The sequence below is a fragment of the Phallusia mammillata genome, chromosome 1 (assembly GCF_965637545.1).
Source record: "Phallusia mammillata chromosome 1, kaPhaMamm4.hap1.1, whole genome shotgun sequence".
Lineage (NCBI taxonomy): Eukaryota > Metazoa > Chordata > Ascidiacea > Phlebobranchia > Ascidiidae > Phallusia > Phallusia mammillata.
Window position 1 is genome coordinate 14,567,002 of NC_137252.1, and position 19,891 is coordinate 14,586,892.

At 38.4% G+C, this 19,891-nt stretch overlaps 2 protein-coding genes across 3 annotated transcripts; one reads left to right on the forward strand and one right to left on the reverse strand.

Moving 5' to 3' along the window:
* The first annotated feature begins 10,765 nt into the window (after window positions 1–10,765).
* On the forward strand, window positions 10,766–13,637 carry LOC145209081 (uncharacterized). Of its 2 annotated transcripts, none has more exons than XM_080079328.1 (5): window positions 10,766–11,000; window positions 11,510–11,755; window positions 12,472–12,625; window positions 12,845–13,026; window positions 13,304–13,637. In XM_080079328.1, the coding sequence occupies exons 1-5, from the start codon at window positions 10,865–10,867 to the stop codon at window positions 13,309–13,311; spliced, it is 726 nt and encodes a 241-aa protein (XP_079935454.1). In that variant the 5' UTR covers window positions 10,766–10,864; the 3' UTR covers window positions 13,312–13,637. The 2 variants fall into 2 exon arrangements, with proteins under 2 accessions (XP_079935454.1, XP_079935455.1); XM_080079329.1 differs by having other exon boundaries at window positions 10,938–11,000; window positions 11,510–11,810.
* A 28-nt stretch (window positions 13,638–13,665) lies between these two features.
* Window positions 13,666–17,996, reverse strand: LOC145209080 (sodium- and chloride-dependent taurine transporter-like). The gene is made up of 12 exons (XM_080079327.1): window positions 17,740–17,996; window positions 17,499–17,630; window positions 16,724–16,994; window positions 16,193–16,325; window positions 15,900–16,034; window positions 15,732–15,835; window positions 15,537–15,630; window positions 15,035–15,178; window positions 14,720–14,848; window positions 14,402–14,608; window positions 13,983–14,159; window positions 13,666–13,913 (listed from the first exon to the last, which is right to left on the reverse strand). Exons 1-12 carry the CDS (start codon window positions 17,927–17,929, stop codon window positions 13,812–13,814), a joined length of 1,818 nt encoding a protein of 605 aa, XP_079935453.1. The 5' UTR covers window positions 17,930–17,996; the 3' UTR covers window positions 13,666–13,811.
* Between the last annotated feature and the right edge of the window lie 1,895 nt (window positions 17,997–19,891).

Sequence of the window (19,891 nt, forward strand, 5' to 3'; positions counted from 1 at the left end):
GTTGGCATAGAAAGTGATGCCCTGTTTTAGGAAATTTGATGCAGAATTACCATGCAACTGAAACATAGAAGGAACTTAAAAAGCTCACATCCAAACGGTTAAAGCTTATTTTTGTCAAAAATGGCAAATTTGTCTATTAACAACCAAGGGCTCAACAATGTCATTGTTGGTCTATGTAAGCATTCCCAATAAAAGTCAATAATGTTACCAATTTAAATTTTAAAGTGACTTCTCAATCTCATCATCTGAAATATATCATCTTTCTTCCTGTGAATTTTTGTAAACTTGTAAAACCTCACGCGTCCAGCCGGCTTGTTTAGAAAACAAATTCTGTTCTACAACATCCATTCTCGTCAACTGTTATCAATGCAACTCGGTCAGCGAAAACACATTATCGCAAAACAAAAAAGGCGCCAACGCATGGGGACCGAAAGCCAGCAAAAAGAAAACAATGCAGTCTATTGTTCGGCACTCAAATTGACAGGCGTAATCTCAAAGGCGTCGTTAGACACATGCTTCTCATGCAACAATAGCTTATCGTCGTGTTACGAGCAGATAGGGTGTGGAAACCCGTAGGGAGCGAAGCTATTGCGTAGCCATCAGTTGGCACATATTCTGGAGCAGCAGATGCAGCAAGACGAACGCACCCGATTAGCTATTTTTCCGATTAGCGGAAACTGTGACTTTGCCAGTTGCGCGCCACGTCCACTGACACTTGGATTGTGATACGTCGGAACCCACAGCTGCCATTTACGGATTAACGTACAAGTGTTGTACTTCAGGGGAAAATGGTCTCGTTGATAAAAAAATATTGACTTTGCTGGGATTTCCAATTTTTAAAAAAAATAACTTTACGAAGTCGTCAGTCTTCATCCCAAAGCAGCACTCATTTTGGATGTAACTGTAAAATGACATGTTTTGGTACCTTCTCCTATAGCGAGGAATGTGGTTTCTAAAGGGCCTGTAGCAAGTTGGGATTAAAAAGCTTTTACATTTGCGATTCGTCGAATAAAATCAAAATCGCTGCAAATCATGTTATCAATTTAGGCCAAATCACGCACACGGTCCGCTCCAAACCCAAATCCCAGGCGGTCTAAATTGAAATGATTTCGTGCAATATTTATCACTGGTAGTCGGCTTAGCGAGTCTTGCCGCAAAATAACCTAATAACGATTTCCATTCCATTTGGAGACGTTCCCATCAATTGTTCACAATGTTTTTTCCTATTTCCCAAGCTTATGTTGTACCGCGGTTAACGTCTGTATTTTAGCAGAAGAAAATATTATGTCACAAACAACGCTTTTAATAATGAGCGCTACGTTAAAAACTATTAAAAATATAAACAGAACATTTATTCTCATATAGCGTGACCGTAATGGTTGCATATTTTACATTACAGTTTTTTGGTTAAGCTGTGGACCATTTCTTGTGCATACGTCGCCACTTCCAATAACCAACCCCCCCGCAAGGACAAAACACGCATTTTTATCTGAGTTCGTCTGGCCTCAAACTGTCATTAGATACGGTGTTAACGGTTGAGTCTTGACCTCGAAGCCTAATACGGTAATTTTATGGCCAAATAACATCATAGTTTAGTCGCGTTTTGGCCATAAACCGGAACGGTAAAAGCACCAAACACCGAACGGTAAAAGGTCAATCATAATATCATTTTTTGTGCAGTCGACAATTCATTGGATGAATAGGAAAAAAAACACCTGGCCTTACCCACAGAAATTCATTGCCGCTCACTAGTAAATTAGGTTTATGGGTAACTGACCCCATTACTAATTTCACCTATTAACGTTAGCTTGTTGCTGCGGTTATCAAAACAACGTAAAGTAAACGTCCACCTGAAATACAAATTACTCAATAAAATTTTGAAACAGGATCTGGCACTGATTAACAACATGCGTAACATTATCAAGGTAAATTTGGTTTGGGTTAGTGTTTACAAACTAAACGGGCTTGATTCAGGTCTGACGTTACACTCGGCATCATTTTTGCTGCTGTTTCGCCAACTTTCGAATCTGATTCGGGCATTGTTTTTTGAACAATCGGCCTTGGGTTCGGGCTTCGGGCTTCATTTTAGACCCGCTTACAAACGTCTTTCACAACCTTAACATTTCTGCCTTTAACTACTAAAAATCAAAACACATCCTTCATTCACAGCAATCAAGCCCGCTTCAAAGGGCAAAACAAATTGTATTCAAACCTACAGGTGTTAGGGGATTTGTTAGCGTTCTGCTTGTGCGCCTCAAGAAGCTGGACAAACAAAAGTTCCAGCACCAGGTGCGCTGTTTGTGATTAGTTCGGGGGCTTTGATCCAGCCAAGCAGCAGTAATACGTCCTACTGGTGCATTAAGTTGCGGAAACGCGACACTTATCCACTGCTAATCCACGAAATAAACACCGTCACCAATCGATTATTGCAGGAAAATTGGATACAAGGTCTTTTAAAATCATACAAACAAGAAGGAGTTGTACAAAGATTTCGTTATGTGCAAAGTTATGCCTAACGTTTTTTTATACTGGGTTTCAATCCAAGCAGTTAACTACAACCGTTTATGGAATGCAATAGTGGCATTAAAAGTATCGTTTAATGAGATGTTTCTATGTTTGCAATAAATACCATACAAGGTCTATGAAAACGGCATATTTACCCCAATTAAAAACAAAAAAAATGTTTTCAGTCTCTTTTGATGTCAGAAATCATGTAATGAATAAAACATATCAATGAACACTTTCTCGCTGAAAACCTATCACTGCAAATAATTAGCATTCCTTAAGTGGGCTTGAGCCAACTGATTAGGCCAGTGGCATCTCAGATTTAATGACATCCTCTCTCAGCTGAAGTGGAAACCGTGCGATCCGTAAGCGAAAGCGATCACAAACCAAACCGCCGCAATACAATTAGTCGAAGGTTGTACCCGAAACCTCGCTGTTATCTGAGTGTTACGGGAGACCGAACGCAGCGTGTGAACGACGATTGAGGTTTTCCTGACGTTGAAATCGTCGAAGGCAAGCGGACACGACTGGCGCCGGACCGTATCATTGCCTGATAAGTCACTGAAGTATATCGTTTGACAGATGTATTTCCGTCAACAACGTGTCAGACCTATTCCAGATTTTGATAGCAACACAAGTGGAGTAAAAGCGGAACCAAGTGCGTTGTTCCGAAACCGATATAAATAAATATCAGGCAAGCCTGCTGACAAACACGGCCATGCAAACTTGACAATTAAATGATTATAGATATGGAATAAAAACACCCTACCAAATACCCCAACATTGTTTTAGCATTACTGACTAAATTTGTCAGCATAGTGCGGCTGTGAGGCTATTATTCACAAATATAAAGGGTTTTGTTGTATGGCACGAAGTGCGAAAAACACAACCAACTTAAATAATTTTGAACTGACTTTTTGAAATGGGCTAAACATGCTTGCAGTAATGCATTAAATAAAACCTACAGTGGCCACACCTCATTTCTAACAGAGTAAATTTACCAGTTGGCAAACGCCAAATCCACCTATACCAGTCCAAAGAAAACAAATGTCTTCAAAAATGCGCCTTCTAAACTTGGGGAATAGGTACACGTCGTAGATCCTAGGTTTTACCAAGCACGCATTTCCCAACGGCTAACAGATGTCGGGACTGGTGTAAGTAAACATGTTAAATCGCGACATAGAGTGCGATTATCATCAACACACACCAAACTACCGCTATGGAACGACGCAGTCGCAAACTTGTGTAACGTTCGAGGATTTTTTATCACATTCTGATAAAAAACGAACAGTAAAATCGCCATTACTTTGCTTTAGTTATTTTTTCACTATCATCGTGTTTAACAAAATGCTTTTTCAAAATATCTAAAACGTCGTTACAGAACACATATATGTCGAAAGACTTCAAATTTAGGGTAAACTTGCCTCACTTGTCCAAATATCTGAGCTAAACATTTTCATTCATGCCACAACGCCATATATATCTACATTATAACCTTTTTTTGTTCATATTTTTGGCATAAACAAAACACCTTGTACCCCAGACTTCCATCGTTGGTCTGACTCAGCTCAACTATTACTAGACGATTCTGTCTTGATTGCCAGCCAACGGCGTTAACTGTGATTCGCGCCGGGTGCTACAAGCTTTGAACTCCGCGCGCGACTGCTTTTTTCCTTGTGCTTTATACCGCGCTAGGCAGGTCCGCATTCATCAAATGAGGTAATGCCCACGCAAGCTAGTGCAAGAACGTAAACAGTTGGCTGCCGTTGATGGTCGAACTGCTGCTACAAGGACGCATCGGCGGCTTATCTTGAAGCCGAGTCAGCAACTGATAAGTTTGTTTTGTAGCCGGGTTTGACTGATCACTATTGTGATTGCTTTGAACGCACTCTACCGTGACGAGGCGCGTCCAAACTAACGCAGTCAGTCATTGCTGGTTCTTGACTAACTTCAAGAATTTTTACACAACAACTTGTATTTCCATGGTACGAATTAGAAGTTTCAACTAAATCTTTTGAATTCGAATACTCTGTTACGTCGTCTCACAACTATAGATTGTAAATAGTTTTATTTGGGCTAGTTTACAAGTATTTCCCGAATTTTGTGAAATTGTAATTTCGATTCCGCGCATAACAATTACAAAGCAACATTTGCATCAAAGACACAGAGTCCGGAACGACAACCTGTTTAAAATTGTTTTGTTTTCAGCAATCTAATGGTTTTAAATAACTTCTCTGGTAAAAGACATGTAAGTAAAATATTTCTCTAAAAATCAGTTATAAATCTAACAGATTTATCTAAATTGACCAGACTATCCCTTGCGTGACAAATGACCCTGTCTTTCAGAGCGCAGATGGCCACAAAAACCATTCCCAAACATTGATATATGTATTCCGACACGTCGGTACATATTTGGCTTTAAACGATGTCTGTCTGGGGTGTGTGGGCATTCAACGATGAAAGATTGCAGCACTTTTTCTCGTATTCATCATACTAGCATTGCTATTTATCTTCTGCAGCCAGTTTTATGTTGTTTCAATTGCAGACAAACTGAGCTGCAAGATTTAAAGGAAAAGGAAAACCAAACCAAATTTCACCTGTAAGTAAATCCCGAGTCAATTTCTGGGTTACCGCTGCTTTAATAATTGACAGACTGAAATCCAGACATTGCAATGAACAAGATCAAATTTCAAATCCCTTCAAATAACTGTCTGCGTTTTGTGAGAACAATACCACAATGCTTGCATTGTTACACCTAATTACTTGATCTTACTTAAGTAGTGTGAAAAATTGGAGCAGGAATGGTATGCCACCGCGGGTGTAGACCAATTTATTCGTTAGTTTTACGCCTTTGGTGTGTCCGAGCTCTGGTTTTCGTACCATTGCTCGAAGTTAAACCCGCCGTCACCTTGGTTAACCTGTCAAGGGTTTAAGTATGACGAACGACAGCAGCAGCACCCAACAAACTTGCTTTTCTAAAAATCATTATCGTAAGGCATGAGCAACTTTTGAGCCTTGAAAATGCACATTAAGCATTTTTGAAAGATTAACAGTTCTAACTTATTTCAAAATATTTAAAGTTTTTTTAAAATCCTGCGTAGAGAACAACCGTATATGTTTTACTTCAGGTTAGAGCAGTGGTTCTTAACCTTTTTTCTGTTGTTACCCACAAAAAGCGTTGATGGATATCAATTACCCCTTTTTAGAAAAACATCACTTAATATAGCTTGCAATCCAAATAAACCCACAAAAAAACAAAGTCATTATTTATTGTACATTCAAAGGTTCATTTCGAATGCAGTTAATGGGAAGGTTGATACTGCTTTTTAGCTACTAAGCGTGTAAATCTAGGCTGAGTGCAGGAGAGACAACATCGCATATCATCATCAAAAAAAGCATGTTTCGATATTTTGTCTTTATAGACATTGCGGAAAGATAACTATAACAGAAAATCTATGTTACCCCTTTTAAAATGCCAAATTACCCCTTTGGGGGTAATTACCCACAGGTTAAGAACCACTGGGTTAGAGCTTTTAGACCGCTGGGCATTTGCAAATGTTAGGCATAGACTATTTGTTCAAAACGAATCGCACACAACAACAACCAGGAACAACTAGTGCCTACGCACGAGGGAATTTAGAAATCAAAACAAGATTTGGCCCTCAGCTAAATAAACTCAGCACAAGGCGGCAGGCAGACACTGTGGCAGATGCGCGGCGACGCTTTTGGAAGATGACGCAACGCACATTCGCCTTCTGTCGGCAACATTACTCGCAGTGGAGAATTTAAAACGAGTTCTGGAGCAATTTTAAAGTAATAATCCAATCAATTCAAGAGAATTTGGGGCAGGGATCTTAACCTAGTCCTAAACCATTTTTTCTATGTTTCATTGTACCATGGATACAAAAAATAACCAAAAAATATATAAAATCCGCAAGTTTTTGAACTTACAATAATGGTACGAGTTTAACCACTCAACCGGTACAAAGAACAGTTCCAAAAGATCCAAATATAAATGTAATTTGCAAGAAGGAACCTAAAACGCTAAACAAAATTCGGACGAGATTGTATATTGTTCGGAAATGTACCGACGTCGTACTCAAACGGGCATGCAAGTACCCTGTATTTTAATGAAAGAACTAAACTTTTTAAAATTTATTACGTAGACTATACGCGAAACGTTTGCATAACATTGCTTCACCCGTTTTCAATGTGAAACTGCTTACCCCTAAACACCCCTGCATTTTCAGCGGTAAACAAGGCCTTACAACGTTGTATCCAATTTGGCTATAAAGCAGCAGGTGGCAACGCCACGCTTCACGCCCTGTTTCGCTTTCCACGCCTAGCTGTTGCATTTACGCGCATGCATTGACCGAAAACGCAGTTGATATCAATTCCCGGCACTGGGCTCGTTGGTAATTCGATTTAGGTCCGGTGCAGATTACAGAAGGGCTTTGTTGCCCATACCAGGGCCCCGCGAAGAGCCGTGACGTCACGTAGTCGATGTTTAAGGTCAGTGGAGCCAGGAAGGGCATTGAAAAACAACTTACATCACTGAGCATTGAAAAGGGTAACAGAACACCCTTTGAGGCGTTACAAAATGTTTTGCTTGCCATAGCGGGATAAAATCTGCGTTTGTAGTGATTGGCTTTGCACCCACGGCAGTATTGCGCACTTGCAACGGCGATAGCATCCTCATAACGTTGCTATCGGTCCCTATCGTAAACCTTGCGACTTACTTAGTGGTCTGTTGATGCTGATGTGTTGTTTTGGGTTGCGTTAAAGCTCGATAAGTAAGTTTTTATTGGAATCAATTTCATATTCGGGAGAATTTTTTTAAATTACAAAACCTTAGTGATGATTTAACGTTGTTAAAAGTATTATTAGCAGTGGTAAAATTAGAGTACAAAATATGAAGATGTAAATTGCTGCTTTTGTAGATTTATTGCCTCACATCGGCAGCACATCAAAAGGAAATTCAAAACAAGCATAAATAAGTTTTTAATCTTTTTTACGCGCTTAAGGAAAAATTAAGCTGAGTTGAGTTTAATGAGTTGAAGTTCTATTTTTCCCTCGAAGCACCACCAAGTCATGTATTACCTCGTTGTTTTTGCAGTACACCTTAAACTACGCGTTTCCGGTGCTGTGTGCGTAAAAGCCATGTGAATAATTGAAGTCACAACAAGGGGGCACAAAAGTAGCAAAGATACAGGAAACTGAGTAAGCAGAACGTAATTTAAGTCTAATATCACGTGTCAATAAAGAGCGTGGAAATAACACTGGAAAAATGCGGTTACACCACGGGACCCACAGGGTTAAAATAAAAAGAATAACCACGTTCCACAAATTTAAATTTTGAATAAAATTTTATTTCCTATGGCCCGCCATTGTTTGGATTAAGGTTTGGTCGTGGTGACTTGCAAGTTCACGCAGAAGCTTTTCATGGAACTTTATTTATCGGTAAAAAAGTATACACGGTGTTGATGCAACAAAATCTCACGATTTCCTTAAATCCCGTATATTTATGTTCAAATGATATGGTTCAAACTTCGCAAAAAAATTGGACACGACTATGTTACTAGGTCTATTGTTGGAATTGTAATCAACAAAAAACAAGTCGATCACGTATTTTGCGGGCCAAGGATAGGAAATATAAATATACCTGATTGTCTTTGTTCACACATTGATACGAAATTCTTCACACACAATGTGACACAAAATTACCAGTTTGAAAACCGCTACATGTCATACTTATAAATATACCTGTCAGGTCTTAACAGAACTCATTCAATCGCTTTCGAAAACCGCTGACACCTACAAGCACCAGAAAATCAATTTGGCTGCTTGGTTGGACTCAGACTAAGCAGCAATATCAACAACCACCGTCAGGAGATCGACGGATTTGAATTGTTTGCACAAGTATCTCATGAGGAGCCTAGCGCAACGGATTGTTTGACTCCGAGGCCTTCAAGTACAGTGCTGGATTGACAAGTGGAAGCACTTAAAAAACACAATGCAGTCGACTTTTCGCGCTGCAGACAATCGACGCTTTTACGTCATACTTTAATTCTAAATTCTTCGGCAGCCGTTGCCCTCGTACTACAAATGATTGCATGGACTTGTACACTTGATGAGCACTGCCTTGTGTATACTGATTAAGGTTGAACTATCCGGATAACGTTTAACCGGTGTACCGATTTAACTACATCCATATACAACCCGTGTATTGCGTAAACCGCGCCGACTGCTGGTAAAATCCACGTGATAATTAAAGTTGAATTACGTCAACAATAAACACAAATAGTCTAGCAAATACTTGCATTGTAAGCTTTGCAAAGTAATGTACTTGAAAAGATAAATTTCGAGCTTCTGAAATGAAATTCATGCATGATAAGGGCAAAAACCCTGTTTGGGGCCTTTTTTCGATCAGAAAAATGACCGGAGGGCAAAATGTAAAATTATTCATGTATCGTGATACACAAGAAATACACTGCAGAAGCAGTAGCCTAAACATTATAAATGCGCAAATTTATTATATGCTGGACAATTATAAACACAAAAGCGAAATCTGTGCCACAGTTAGATGCTGTTTTATAGACACTTTATTATCCGGTTATCCGGACAGCTAAATTAAAAAAAATCCGTATATATCCGTTATCCCGATATTACAATTTATCCGAACTAACCCTAAACTGATGCAGTAAACGCTGGTAATGAATGATGAAAAGACTTTAATTGTTAGAAAAATATTGATGCACCGAACCATCATTAAAAGGTCCGGACCTGAACGTTATGTTTTGCCACAAAGGCATATGCCATAAATTAACATTTTTACACATGAACTCAACATTAAAATCTAGACATCCTGTGACGTAACAATGCATCTGACGATTTCTTATCACCACGCCTTGTTTGAACTGGAGTAACCTGTGCTTTTTGGGTGCTGCGGCGCGTTTTATTTATGTATGTAGGTTATTCTATTTTGGAGAGCGCGAATTAAATATCTCGCCGAATTTTCAAAAAAGAGCGGGCCAAAATCGAAACATCGCTAAAACAAAATATTCGGTCGAAATGCTTCGACCAGCTGAAACTTCGGTTCATCGGTGGAAAATATATCCGATAATGCAGATTTAACGCCTTCATAAATATGTACCCGTTTGAGGTCTTTATCTTCCACTTCAGGTTACTTGAATATTTTGTATTGTCACGTAATGTGTGTTTTGTTTGCATTGAACAAATTCAAATCTATGTGCTAGAAAAAAGGCAGTTGGAAACAAGTTTTTCATGGGGTTCGAACCCACGACGCTCCCGGGGACGAACAACAAATGCCTTTCAGGTTTTAATGTTTGCATGTGGGTCTGGCGCGCCGGACCATTCGGTTAAGTTTCTGCCTGATGATAAGACTTTTTTTCACGGGGTTCGAACCCAGGACACTCCCGGGGACGAATCCCGATCAGGGTTTTTTATGTCTGAATATGGGTCAGGCGCGCTGGACCATTCGGCCGAGTTCCTGCCCTTACGACAAGACTTTTGGCAAGTTGTCCATTTTCGAGTCGTTTTCGCCACCCAGCGACGTACGAGACAAAAAAAGAGTTGCGAAATTACACGATGGGAGCCAAAACGGTTTCATCATGCGGATGATCAAGTTAATGGCTAGAATCGTGGCGGTAATCAGCGCTTAAAATATCCGCAATTCCGCGATGAAAAAGTTTCGATGATTCACCGGAGTAAAACGTGATTAAAAAAGTTCGGTCAACCCACGGAACATTTCGTTGAAGCCAGTTGTCATTTCTGCATCCTGTTAGTTTTGAAACAACCATGACGAAATTCAATGTATATGTTGTGCTTGCTGTTTTTCTTATGGTTTTGCAAAGCGGTAAGTGGATGATCTTCGTCGCACAAAGTTTTTCGACTTTAAACGTTAAATGTTTTCGAAGCACTCAAATTTTTTTCTAGTCGAATTTTAATGAAATACAAACCTTTCAATATTTTTGGTATTAATCGTTTGCATACAAGATTGAACTCAAAAGCTCGTTAAAAGAAATGTATACATTGATGTGCATGCCAGAGAAATGTCATAAACCATGTTATGCTTGTAGTAAGCCATTGGTTGTCGTGTAACTTCGTGTTAGTCTCGATTAAACATGTTTAAAAAACAGTTCCATGTACGCTATACGAAGTGAATACCTAAAACATGTAGAAAGTTGAAATGAGGATTTTGTGTGCATTGGTTGCAAAACTTGATGTTTAAATTAAAGCCAAATATTTTTGTGTTTCAGACCATGCTTCATCTTTTAATTGCCACGAGACAAATATCCCAACCAGATTTTCTTCGTTCAGCTTTGTATCAAAGAGTAACATGTCAGATACCTGCGACCACATAAAGTTTTCCTGGCCTGAAAATGGCTATGAGCAGTCATTTATAGCTTTGTCGGTTTATCGCGATCAACAAGATTCACAACCGTCAAGTAATTTGACAATCCGTTTCCCTAACGGTAAGAAACATCTTCTTCTTTTTTCTTTTGTTCGGTGGTACAGCAATAGAAATACAGTGACCTTGGTTAAATCGGATTCCGTTAATCCGGATCTATGCCTAATTTGAAAAAAAAACTTGAGGTACAAATGATTTGTGATATGGTAAGACTTTGCAACTAACCGACATTCGTTAATCCGGATTTTCGCCTTATTTAAAATTTTGTTTGGTCCAAACGGGTACGGATTAACCGAGGCTTTCTGTACATTGGAATGTAACTTACATAATATTTTTGCGATTTAGCCTGGGCTCCAGGGTGCTGGTTTGTGTCGTGGATTAGAAAAACATTTTTAAAAAATGCTATCTTTACCCATATATTTTATGTTATCTATGTTATAACGACGAAATGTGACAGATGTTGCCTGAGCCCACGATTGAACCAATGCAGTATCTCGTGTAACAACATGTGTTTAGTTTTAAATGGTTAGCTGTTAATCTGCAAATCCCTTTCTTATCGTAAATATGCCGAAGGTCACAACACCACAAAGGAGAACAATGAAACCGAATTCACGTCTTGGTGTGGAATGTTTTACTCCAACAACTTCGAATGTCAAATGTACAGAGATAACAGGTCAACAAGCAGTTGCAAGAAGACACAGAATGCGACCGTGGCTACAAGCTGGCCTCCGAGTTTGGAAATTTACGGGACAAATTATACTCTACGCATTGTTCATGCCTACATGTTTTGTTCTGCGACACGTAAACCTCCATTTGAAGGCAAGTGCTATAGCAGCGGGGATCCGTGAGGCAATTTTGGGGGGACCGCGAAAAGGTGGAAGTAATTCTATATTCTTATTTGGCGTCAGTTTGTGCAACTGAATAAGTTTAAATCAAAATGAAAGTGAGAATCGACCGTCTCCATTGCTAAACAATATGCATGACAGCTAACAAAAACGCAATTGTTCGCGCACAATCGTAGTGTTTTTTGTCTTGTCTGTGATGTCAGATGCTGTCTTTGGATCATTGTTATGCGAAATTTTGCATAACTAGCTAAAATCCTGCAATCAACTTTCGTTTTTCTGAAATACACATTCAGGCTTAAGGATCGCCGGCTCTCGACATAATGGCAAAGGGACCGCTTAGAAAAAAACTAATGAAAGAGTTTGAGAATCACTGTGCTATAGGGACTTATTCGTACGTGTTTCTGAATCGCACAAGTTTGTTGCAACGCATTCAAAACAGAGTTTCTACAAAAAAAACGATATCGGACAGTTTGTAAGCACATATTTGGTGATTGAGTTTAGCCAGTCTATCGTTCCTGATACTTGGGTGAAGACTTCAAGTTGTAGCGGCTGCAGGCGCACACAACAAAACAGGGCATCCAATTAATACAAAAATTACAAAAGACGTCAGAAAACCGGTTTAACGCATAACGTTCTAATTTTGTCTTTAATATGCCGGTTCACATAACTTTCTTATTGTTTGTGTTTCAGAAATTTCGACAAACACCAATGGAACGGATGGGTCTTTGATAGCAGCGGTGGCATGCCTGTCTGTTCTGTTGGTATTGGTAACACTTGGTTTAGCACATTCATGCCTGAAGAACAGATACAACTTGAAGAACCTTGCCATGGGAAGCTGTTTTGGGTGAGATGGTGTATAATTGCTTGGTTACCGTTAACCACAAATATGTACAGTGTTATGATTGTTAGAATTGCCAACATTCAAATATTTGTCGTTAATGCAACTCTTGTGCTGCCTCAAAACACTTTTTGAGACTAAAATTAGCAATTAGGAAATTGACTAAACTTGACATCATTCACAACTCGTGCACCAGTCATTTCACTTTTCTCTGTTCCGTTGTAGGAAATCGTGTACTGAGTGCACCACTTCCACCCCAGAACTGGCATATCGCAACACAGCACGTGCGACTTCTGGTACCTCAGAATCTCACACTTACGATTCTGTTCCAATTGAGAATCCAGCAACTTCGCCGTATGAGTTTGCGAATGACGGAGGCGACATGGTTACCAACGAGCTCTATACCGGTAAGTTTTTCTGTACTACTTTTATACACCAAAGGAAATATTTGTTGGCTTTGTTACACAGCATGTTAAACTAACACAAGGAAACTATAACAATAAACTATACTGGCCCACCGTTGTAGACTTAGCATTAGTAAATCACATAACTTATAACACTTAAAATAATAATTTTAGACATGATTTTAAGATAGGGCTGAACGAAAGAACCGAGAAAATGCTTATGTACATGTATTTTTAAATGATAAAATTACCTTTGACTTGTTTTGTATCTTTTGTGTAGGTTACTGAAAATTACAACACGTAATGGAAATTATGAAAACATTTTAGAAGACAGTGACAATCTTCAAAACGAGCCCAACTTGGAAATTAGTTCGGAAACAATGTGTTTGATATTTGGTGTTACCGACAAAATTGGAAAATGTTTAGTTGGCAATTAAGCTGTGAAAAAATAGTAAACAATCTCGTACTTGGTATGGGCAGATAGCTACCACGTGTTTTTGTTATTTTTATTGACGCACACAAATATTATTTGGGTCGGTATAAAATTTGCTTTTTGGATTGCAATATTTATTTTTATTTTTAAATCGAAATAAATTTACTCTGATGTTTAGTTAGTTACGTTGAAGGAATGTGTTTCAAAACAATATGACGTAATAAGTTGAAATCGTGAAAATAGGACGAAATTGTACACTGGTCCAACCGAATAGGATTTTAAGCAATATATACACTGCAAATTAAACATATTAGAAATTTGAAATCCAAACATTTTTTCCGCATTAATACTTGGTTTAAATTAATTCAATAGCAAGTTCTTCTGGCTCAAAATCAGGCGAATCTCGTCTCTTGGTCATAATATCGCCGCCTGGAGTTGTAGGGTCTTTGCGAAAAAGCTGTCAAATTTACAACATCAACATCAGTATTTTGCCGGATGAATTTCACAACAGCATTTTGAAACAAACCTTTTTGTAATTTTGGTCGGTTCTCCAGACTCTAACTATCCTGTACAAAGCGTAGATAGGAATAACAGATATTGAACTAATTGCTACCATTTGGGCCAAGCATTGAGCCCATGTTGGATAAACAAAGTCTTCGTACTTTAAAGGCTCGCTGTTGCAAAAATAGTAGATCGCCATTCCCTACAATAAACAATTTACTATTAATTGTTGCTTGGCTTCTTGGAGATAGTCACGTAAATAAACAATTTACTATTAATTGTTGCTTGGCTTCTTGGAGATAGTCACGTAACTGGAGGAAAATTTTGAAACAAAAATCCAAATTTATCAACATAAGACACAACCTGGTACAACCTGCAAGTGAAAAGATTCCAACACAAAAAAGTGGCAAAAAAATTTAAAAAATCATTTCTAAAGTAGCTTACGCTGCAGGAAACGGGTGTGACGTATTTCCACGATATTTTGATCCACAACTTTCCCCTTCTCTCCCCGATCATATCGACCACACCGTTCCAATATTTCTCAAATCCGAACAGCCAGGCAATCGCTACACTCTCGCATGTCACAATGATAAACAACGACCATCCACCCATTCCGTAGTTGTTAAAAATTTCGAAAACGTAAACCCCTCCCTAAAATCATTGATTTAATTGTATAATGAAACAAGTTAATAAAGGTTTATTTAAAGGTGTGTGTTCGGCAGATAGTGTGACTGTTTGTTTTTTTGGCAAAATCTTACTTACCTCATCAACCATTGACAAACCAATCAACATCATAGTTGCGTACATTAGTGCTCTTACGATCTTATGATGTGTGTGAACAAACTTTATGTTGTCCTGAAGAAAAGCCATCAAACTTTCCAAAGAGGCAAACTAAAAACAAAATAACAAAAGGTCTCAAATAATAAAACAAAAATCAAATAATATGTTATTTATCTTCTCAAACACATTTTTTTACATCGGCTTATATAGGACTTCGCTTTACCGTGGTCATCGCGAGGAAAAATCATATCCTTATTTTGAGCATGATGAGCCTACAACACAATTATTCTGGGTAACCTGTGTGTCGATGCCAAGCAAGATAATCGTCAGAAAGAAGAAAACACTCCACATTTGCGGAATGGGAAGAAGAGACATAGTCTCTGGGTAAGCGATAAATGCCAAACCAGGTCCCGACTTCACCACTTCCTCTACCGTTGTGTTCTGAATGCATTAAGGTAAATCAACATTAGGGGTGGAAAAATATGTTGCAAACTTACAATAGAGACTCAAACTAGCGTGCTTACAGTTTGCAAAGACATAACTTGGCCAATATTTCGCCGGTAGAAGTAACTCGCTACAAATAAAATTGCGCTATCGTTTTGTTGTGACTGGCATTACCTATACATAGGTGTGTGCGTTCAAAGGTCTCCTACTTGATCTAACGAAAAGCTGTTACTGGGACAATTTGTGAATTGACCATAAACGTTGAATAAATTCAACAGTGCAAAGGCAGAAACCCATACTTCACTTGGATCTAATTTTACTTGACGTGCATGAGACTCAAAACCGTCTGTTTTACCTGGTAGTTCGCCATATAACCCAGAGTAGAAAAAACGGCAAATCCGCTTGCAAAGCTGACAACAGGATTTAGAATCCCAATCAAAAACGAATTTCTGTAACAAAAAGAGGACTTACAGTCAAGGTATGTCAGGGTTTATTAGTTGTTGTTTGACAAACTGCCACAAACTATTTTGCAATATGGAAACCAGTGTACCTCCAGAAATTATTGTTGCGTTTATTGAAGCTAGCCAAAGTTATGAGCTCCGGCGTAGCAACCGAATATGAATACAACACTTGGGTGCTTGCACTGATCCACACCTGTACAAACAAAATACTGTAAACCTAACTAAGTATGTCTAACTATAAGAACATGTAACTATACCTCGGGATCTTTCAGTTTATTTAAATCCGGTACCAAGTAATAATAAAGACCTTCACTGGCGCCTTCCAACGTCACTCCGCGAACCAGTATGATCAGAATCAATACAAATGGAAGGGAAGCGGTAACATAGACCACCTGAACATGAGTTGACTGATTTATATGATTTTTTAGATTTGTAACAAGCGTATATAAACACAAAAGTCCGAAGTACTAACGTTGCCCAACGGTTAAACAATAACTCAGGGTTGTGCAACTTCGCCACTCAATTGTTGGCTTGGAATAAAAAGCAGTACCTTTGCCATACACTGAATTCCATTGAACATGCAGAAATACAAGATGACCCACATTGCAAACAAGTAACATGCTAAATCTGGGACGATTTTGCCAGGTTCTTCAATGCTGGCGGACAAGTGAAGAACTTCTCTCCTATGCGACAAAGGAAAAGTCTTGCTAAGTTCTATTGATATGCTTATGCTTTATTTGAAATATTGCTTGACTTTACGAAAAGTCTACTTTTCGGAATTCCTGAATTATAAGGAAAAAGTATTTTAATTCAAAACTCCTAAAAAACGTGTAAACACGGTTTAGGGCGAAATTTAGTCCGTTCTCGGGCAACTTGTTGTTTGTTTGTTTGTTTGTTTGTTAGGTATATTTTCGGATTTGGTAGGTCGAAAGCATAAAGTTTTGACCGCAATTACTTCTGTTTAACTAAAAAATGTCTTCAAGAAACATTTAAATGTAAAAGAGTACCGTTTTCAAATGAATGTTTTCGTCTGTGGTGGTAAAAATGCTACTGAGTATTATTACAGAAAAAAAATACTTACACAAAATACTCTGTTGTAGCAGAAGTTATATTCGGGCTTTTATGAAGAGACTTATTTCTTGGAAAAGTGGTCAGATTAAAATCCAAAGCACTTGCATTTTGACCAATTGCAAGTGGCGTGACGCATTGTGCAGTATTCCAAGAGTTGTTACAGGTCGACCAGGGAAGAGTTGAACTAAAACTGCTCACAAGGTACTTGGACGCCCAAACCAAAATGACCGGATACGTAAGACAGGAATACACCGCAATCATACATTGTGCAACAGCCAACCCTGTAATGCAATGACTTTATAGTCAGTTGTAGTGTAATGTCATAACAAACTACAGGAATGCCTACTGCTCTTCTTGAGAAATTTGTTTGTTGTATGGCAAGTTATTATGATTTTTACCGATGCCTGCAAAATAGGTGTTTTGAGGTACATATCGTGTTTGCAATTGTTGGGCAAAGTAACAAACCTACATAATGGATGTTGAACAGTACTACAATAGACTTAATTCACTAACATAATTGTGTGAAACGCAGATGCGGTATTTCACCGGTATATTTACATTTCCGCGGTCGTTTGTTGTTGATAATTTCCCTTTCATTTCTGATAATACATTATATAGGTCACAAACAAACGCAACAATAATGAGATTTGATTAAATAATTAAGCGTCAAGGTAAAAAAAAGGTTCACCTTCAAATTCTATTTGAATAATAGGTATTACACATTGACTTGTTTTTCACTGCACTTGCAACAAATAACGTATTGCTCCAAAAATGTTTTTGCATACCTTTAAACACTGGGACAATTCCCCAGCTTTGGACAATCCCTTTCCTAACTCGCTGTCCAATTGAGGTTTCCAGAATAACCATTGGAATTGCTACGCATAGCGCAAAGATCATGTACGGAATCAGAAACGCTCCTGTCAAAAGCACAATGCACTGCAATTGCACTTTTCACACACAACACACCTACAGGTAGTCTTCAAATCGACAATTCATGTAGGTATATATCAAGAAGTTAAAACTTACCACCGCCATTTTTAAAGCATAGATATGGAAATCTCCACACGTTTCCAAGGCCGACCGATGAACCGATGACAGCGAAAATAAAGTCGTATGACTTTTTCCATTCTGCTCTTTTGCCCTGTGATTCACCAACTTTTTGTTGTTTTTGGGAACGTTGATTTAAAGTTACTTTGCATGTTTGTTTTTGACCCATTGCAATTGCTGTAGTGTATATGCTTTGAAAATTGAACACCTTAATACTGAATTTTATTCAACATGAATACAATTCTGCAAAAAATACAATGGCTTTAAGGATCATTTATTTTGTATATTGCTATAAACGATTCGGTTTATTTGAACCGTTTTCAACGAAAAGTGTTACATTTAAAATACGAGAATACCACAACAGTTGCATGATGAAATATCCGCTGACCCGTCCGACTTGTCGCATTGCCAAACACGTCGTATATTTTCGCTCTATTGGTTAGCCCAGGGGTCCGCAAATAGTGGGTCGCGAGACCTTCCGGTCTGGGTCGCGAAATATATTAAATTTCCCATGAATATAAGCATCGTATCTACAGTATTAATGAATTTCGGCTCTTTTAACCTTTTCATTATTATTGCATTGTTACGTATGACTACGTAACTATGACATAAAGTATATGTAACAATGCAAAAAGTTAACGCATCTATGCAAGCATGCGTTTTCTGATCAGCTGTGTTCTCAACACAGAGCCCAAAATTCTCATTTGTTAGAATAAATACGTTCGTTTACCTACTGTTTTATGTGAAAATAGCATAATAACAGCCTTAATATTGATATTTAGTTGATTAGTATTTTCCACAAACGTACATGTTAAAATGGTTGGGTCGCGAGAATTTAGAGCATTTTTGCAAAATGCTTGGGTCGCGAGAATTTAGAGCATTTTTTTAGGGTCGCGCCAAAAAGTATTTGCGGACCCCTGGGTTAGCCTACCGCAGGGGTGCACAGCCTGCGGCCGTAAGGACGCATGTGGGCGCAGAGATGAGTTTGTGCGGCAGCGAACATGTATATTAAAACGTATGTACTGGCGGCAGTGACAAAAACAAAATATATTTTGCCAAACTGTTTAATTTTTAAGCTGCGGCAAACAGATTTGGGGGAACTGGAAAAAGTATTACCAGCCTATTAGCAATATACGTCAAACCTTTTGTACCCAATTTGTGTACAAACAACGCGAAAAAAAAAATACCACACGCGTTACAATCTTTATTATGACGGGATTTGCGATGTGGCCGTCCTAGCAGAAAAGGTTGTGCATCCCTGGCCTATCATCCAGTGGTGGGATTCAGCCGGTTCGCATCGATTCTATAGAACCGTCTTACGAAATTTCAGAAGATCAGCGAACCGGACTTTTTGTAACAGAACCGGCTGAAAAATATGACTTTTGTGATGGAACCATGGTTCAGCTGCAGCTGACAAAAATTTGAATCCCACCACTGCTTTCATCCCTTTTTTTGTGTTCACAAATTCCAAAACTAATTTGGATTTGCCTGGAACACAAGAATTGTCTCGTACGCCACAATAATTCATAAGCATTATTCTCGAGAAATTTTTCAAATTTGTGAAAAAAAACTCTATGCACAAAACTGTTCCTCATTTTAGATACTATCATGTATACCAGTCATCAACAGTACTAAGCAACCCACCATCTTGCAATTCATCATGGGTGAACGGACGCAAACAAAAATCTTCTTTGCATCATTGCGCATTTACTTCGACCAAAAAGCTGCTGGCAAAAATGAAGTTTCAATTTCTGCACTAAGTATTGAATAAAAAACAGAAATTTAACCAGCTGTATTCTTGACAAGAAATTTTCTGTTACATGACGCGCAGTTAACAAAAATTCGGTTTCGAAAATTATAGCACACTCTGCTTCATCCTGTTGCCTGTGTTTTCAAAACAAACTGACGCAATTACAACAAATGTAATTTACATCCTTCCTCACGCAATTGGGTATTACCAAATGTAACCTAAACAAATGCATTCAGCATGTGTTGCATGATTAAAAAAGTTAAAACACGTTTAAGAAAATTATGAAAACATTTTAGAAAACAGTGACAATCTTCAAAACGAGCCCAACTTGGAAATAAGTTCGGGAACAATGTTTTTGGTATTTGGTATATTGTCGACAAA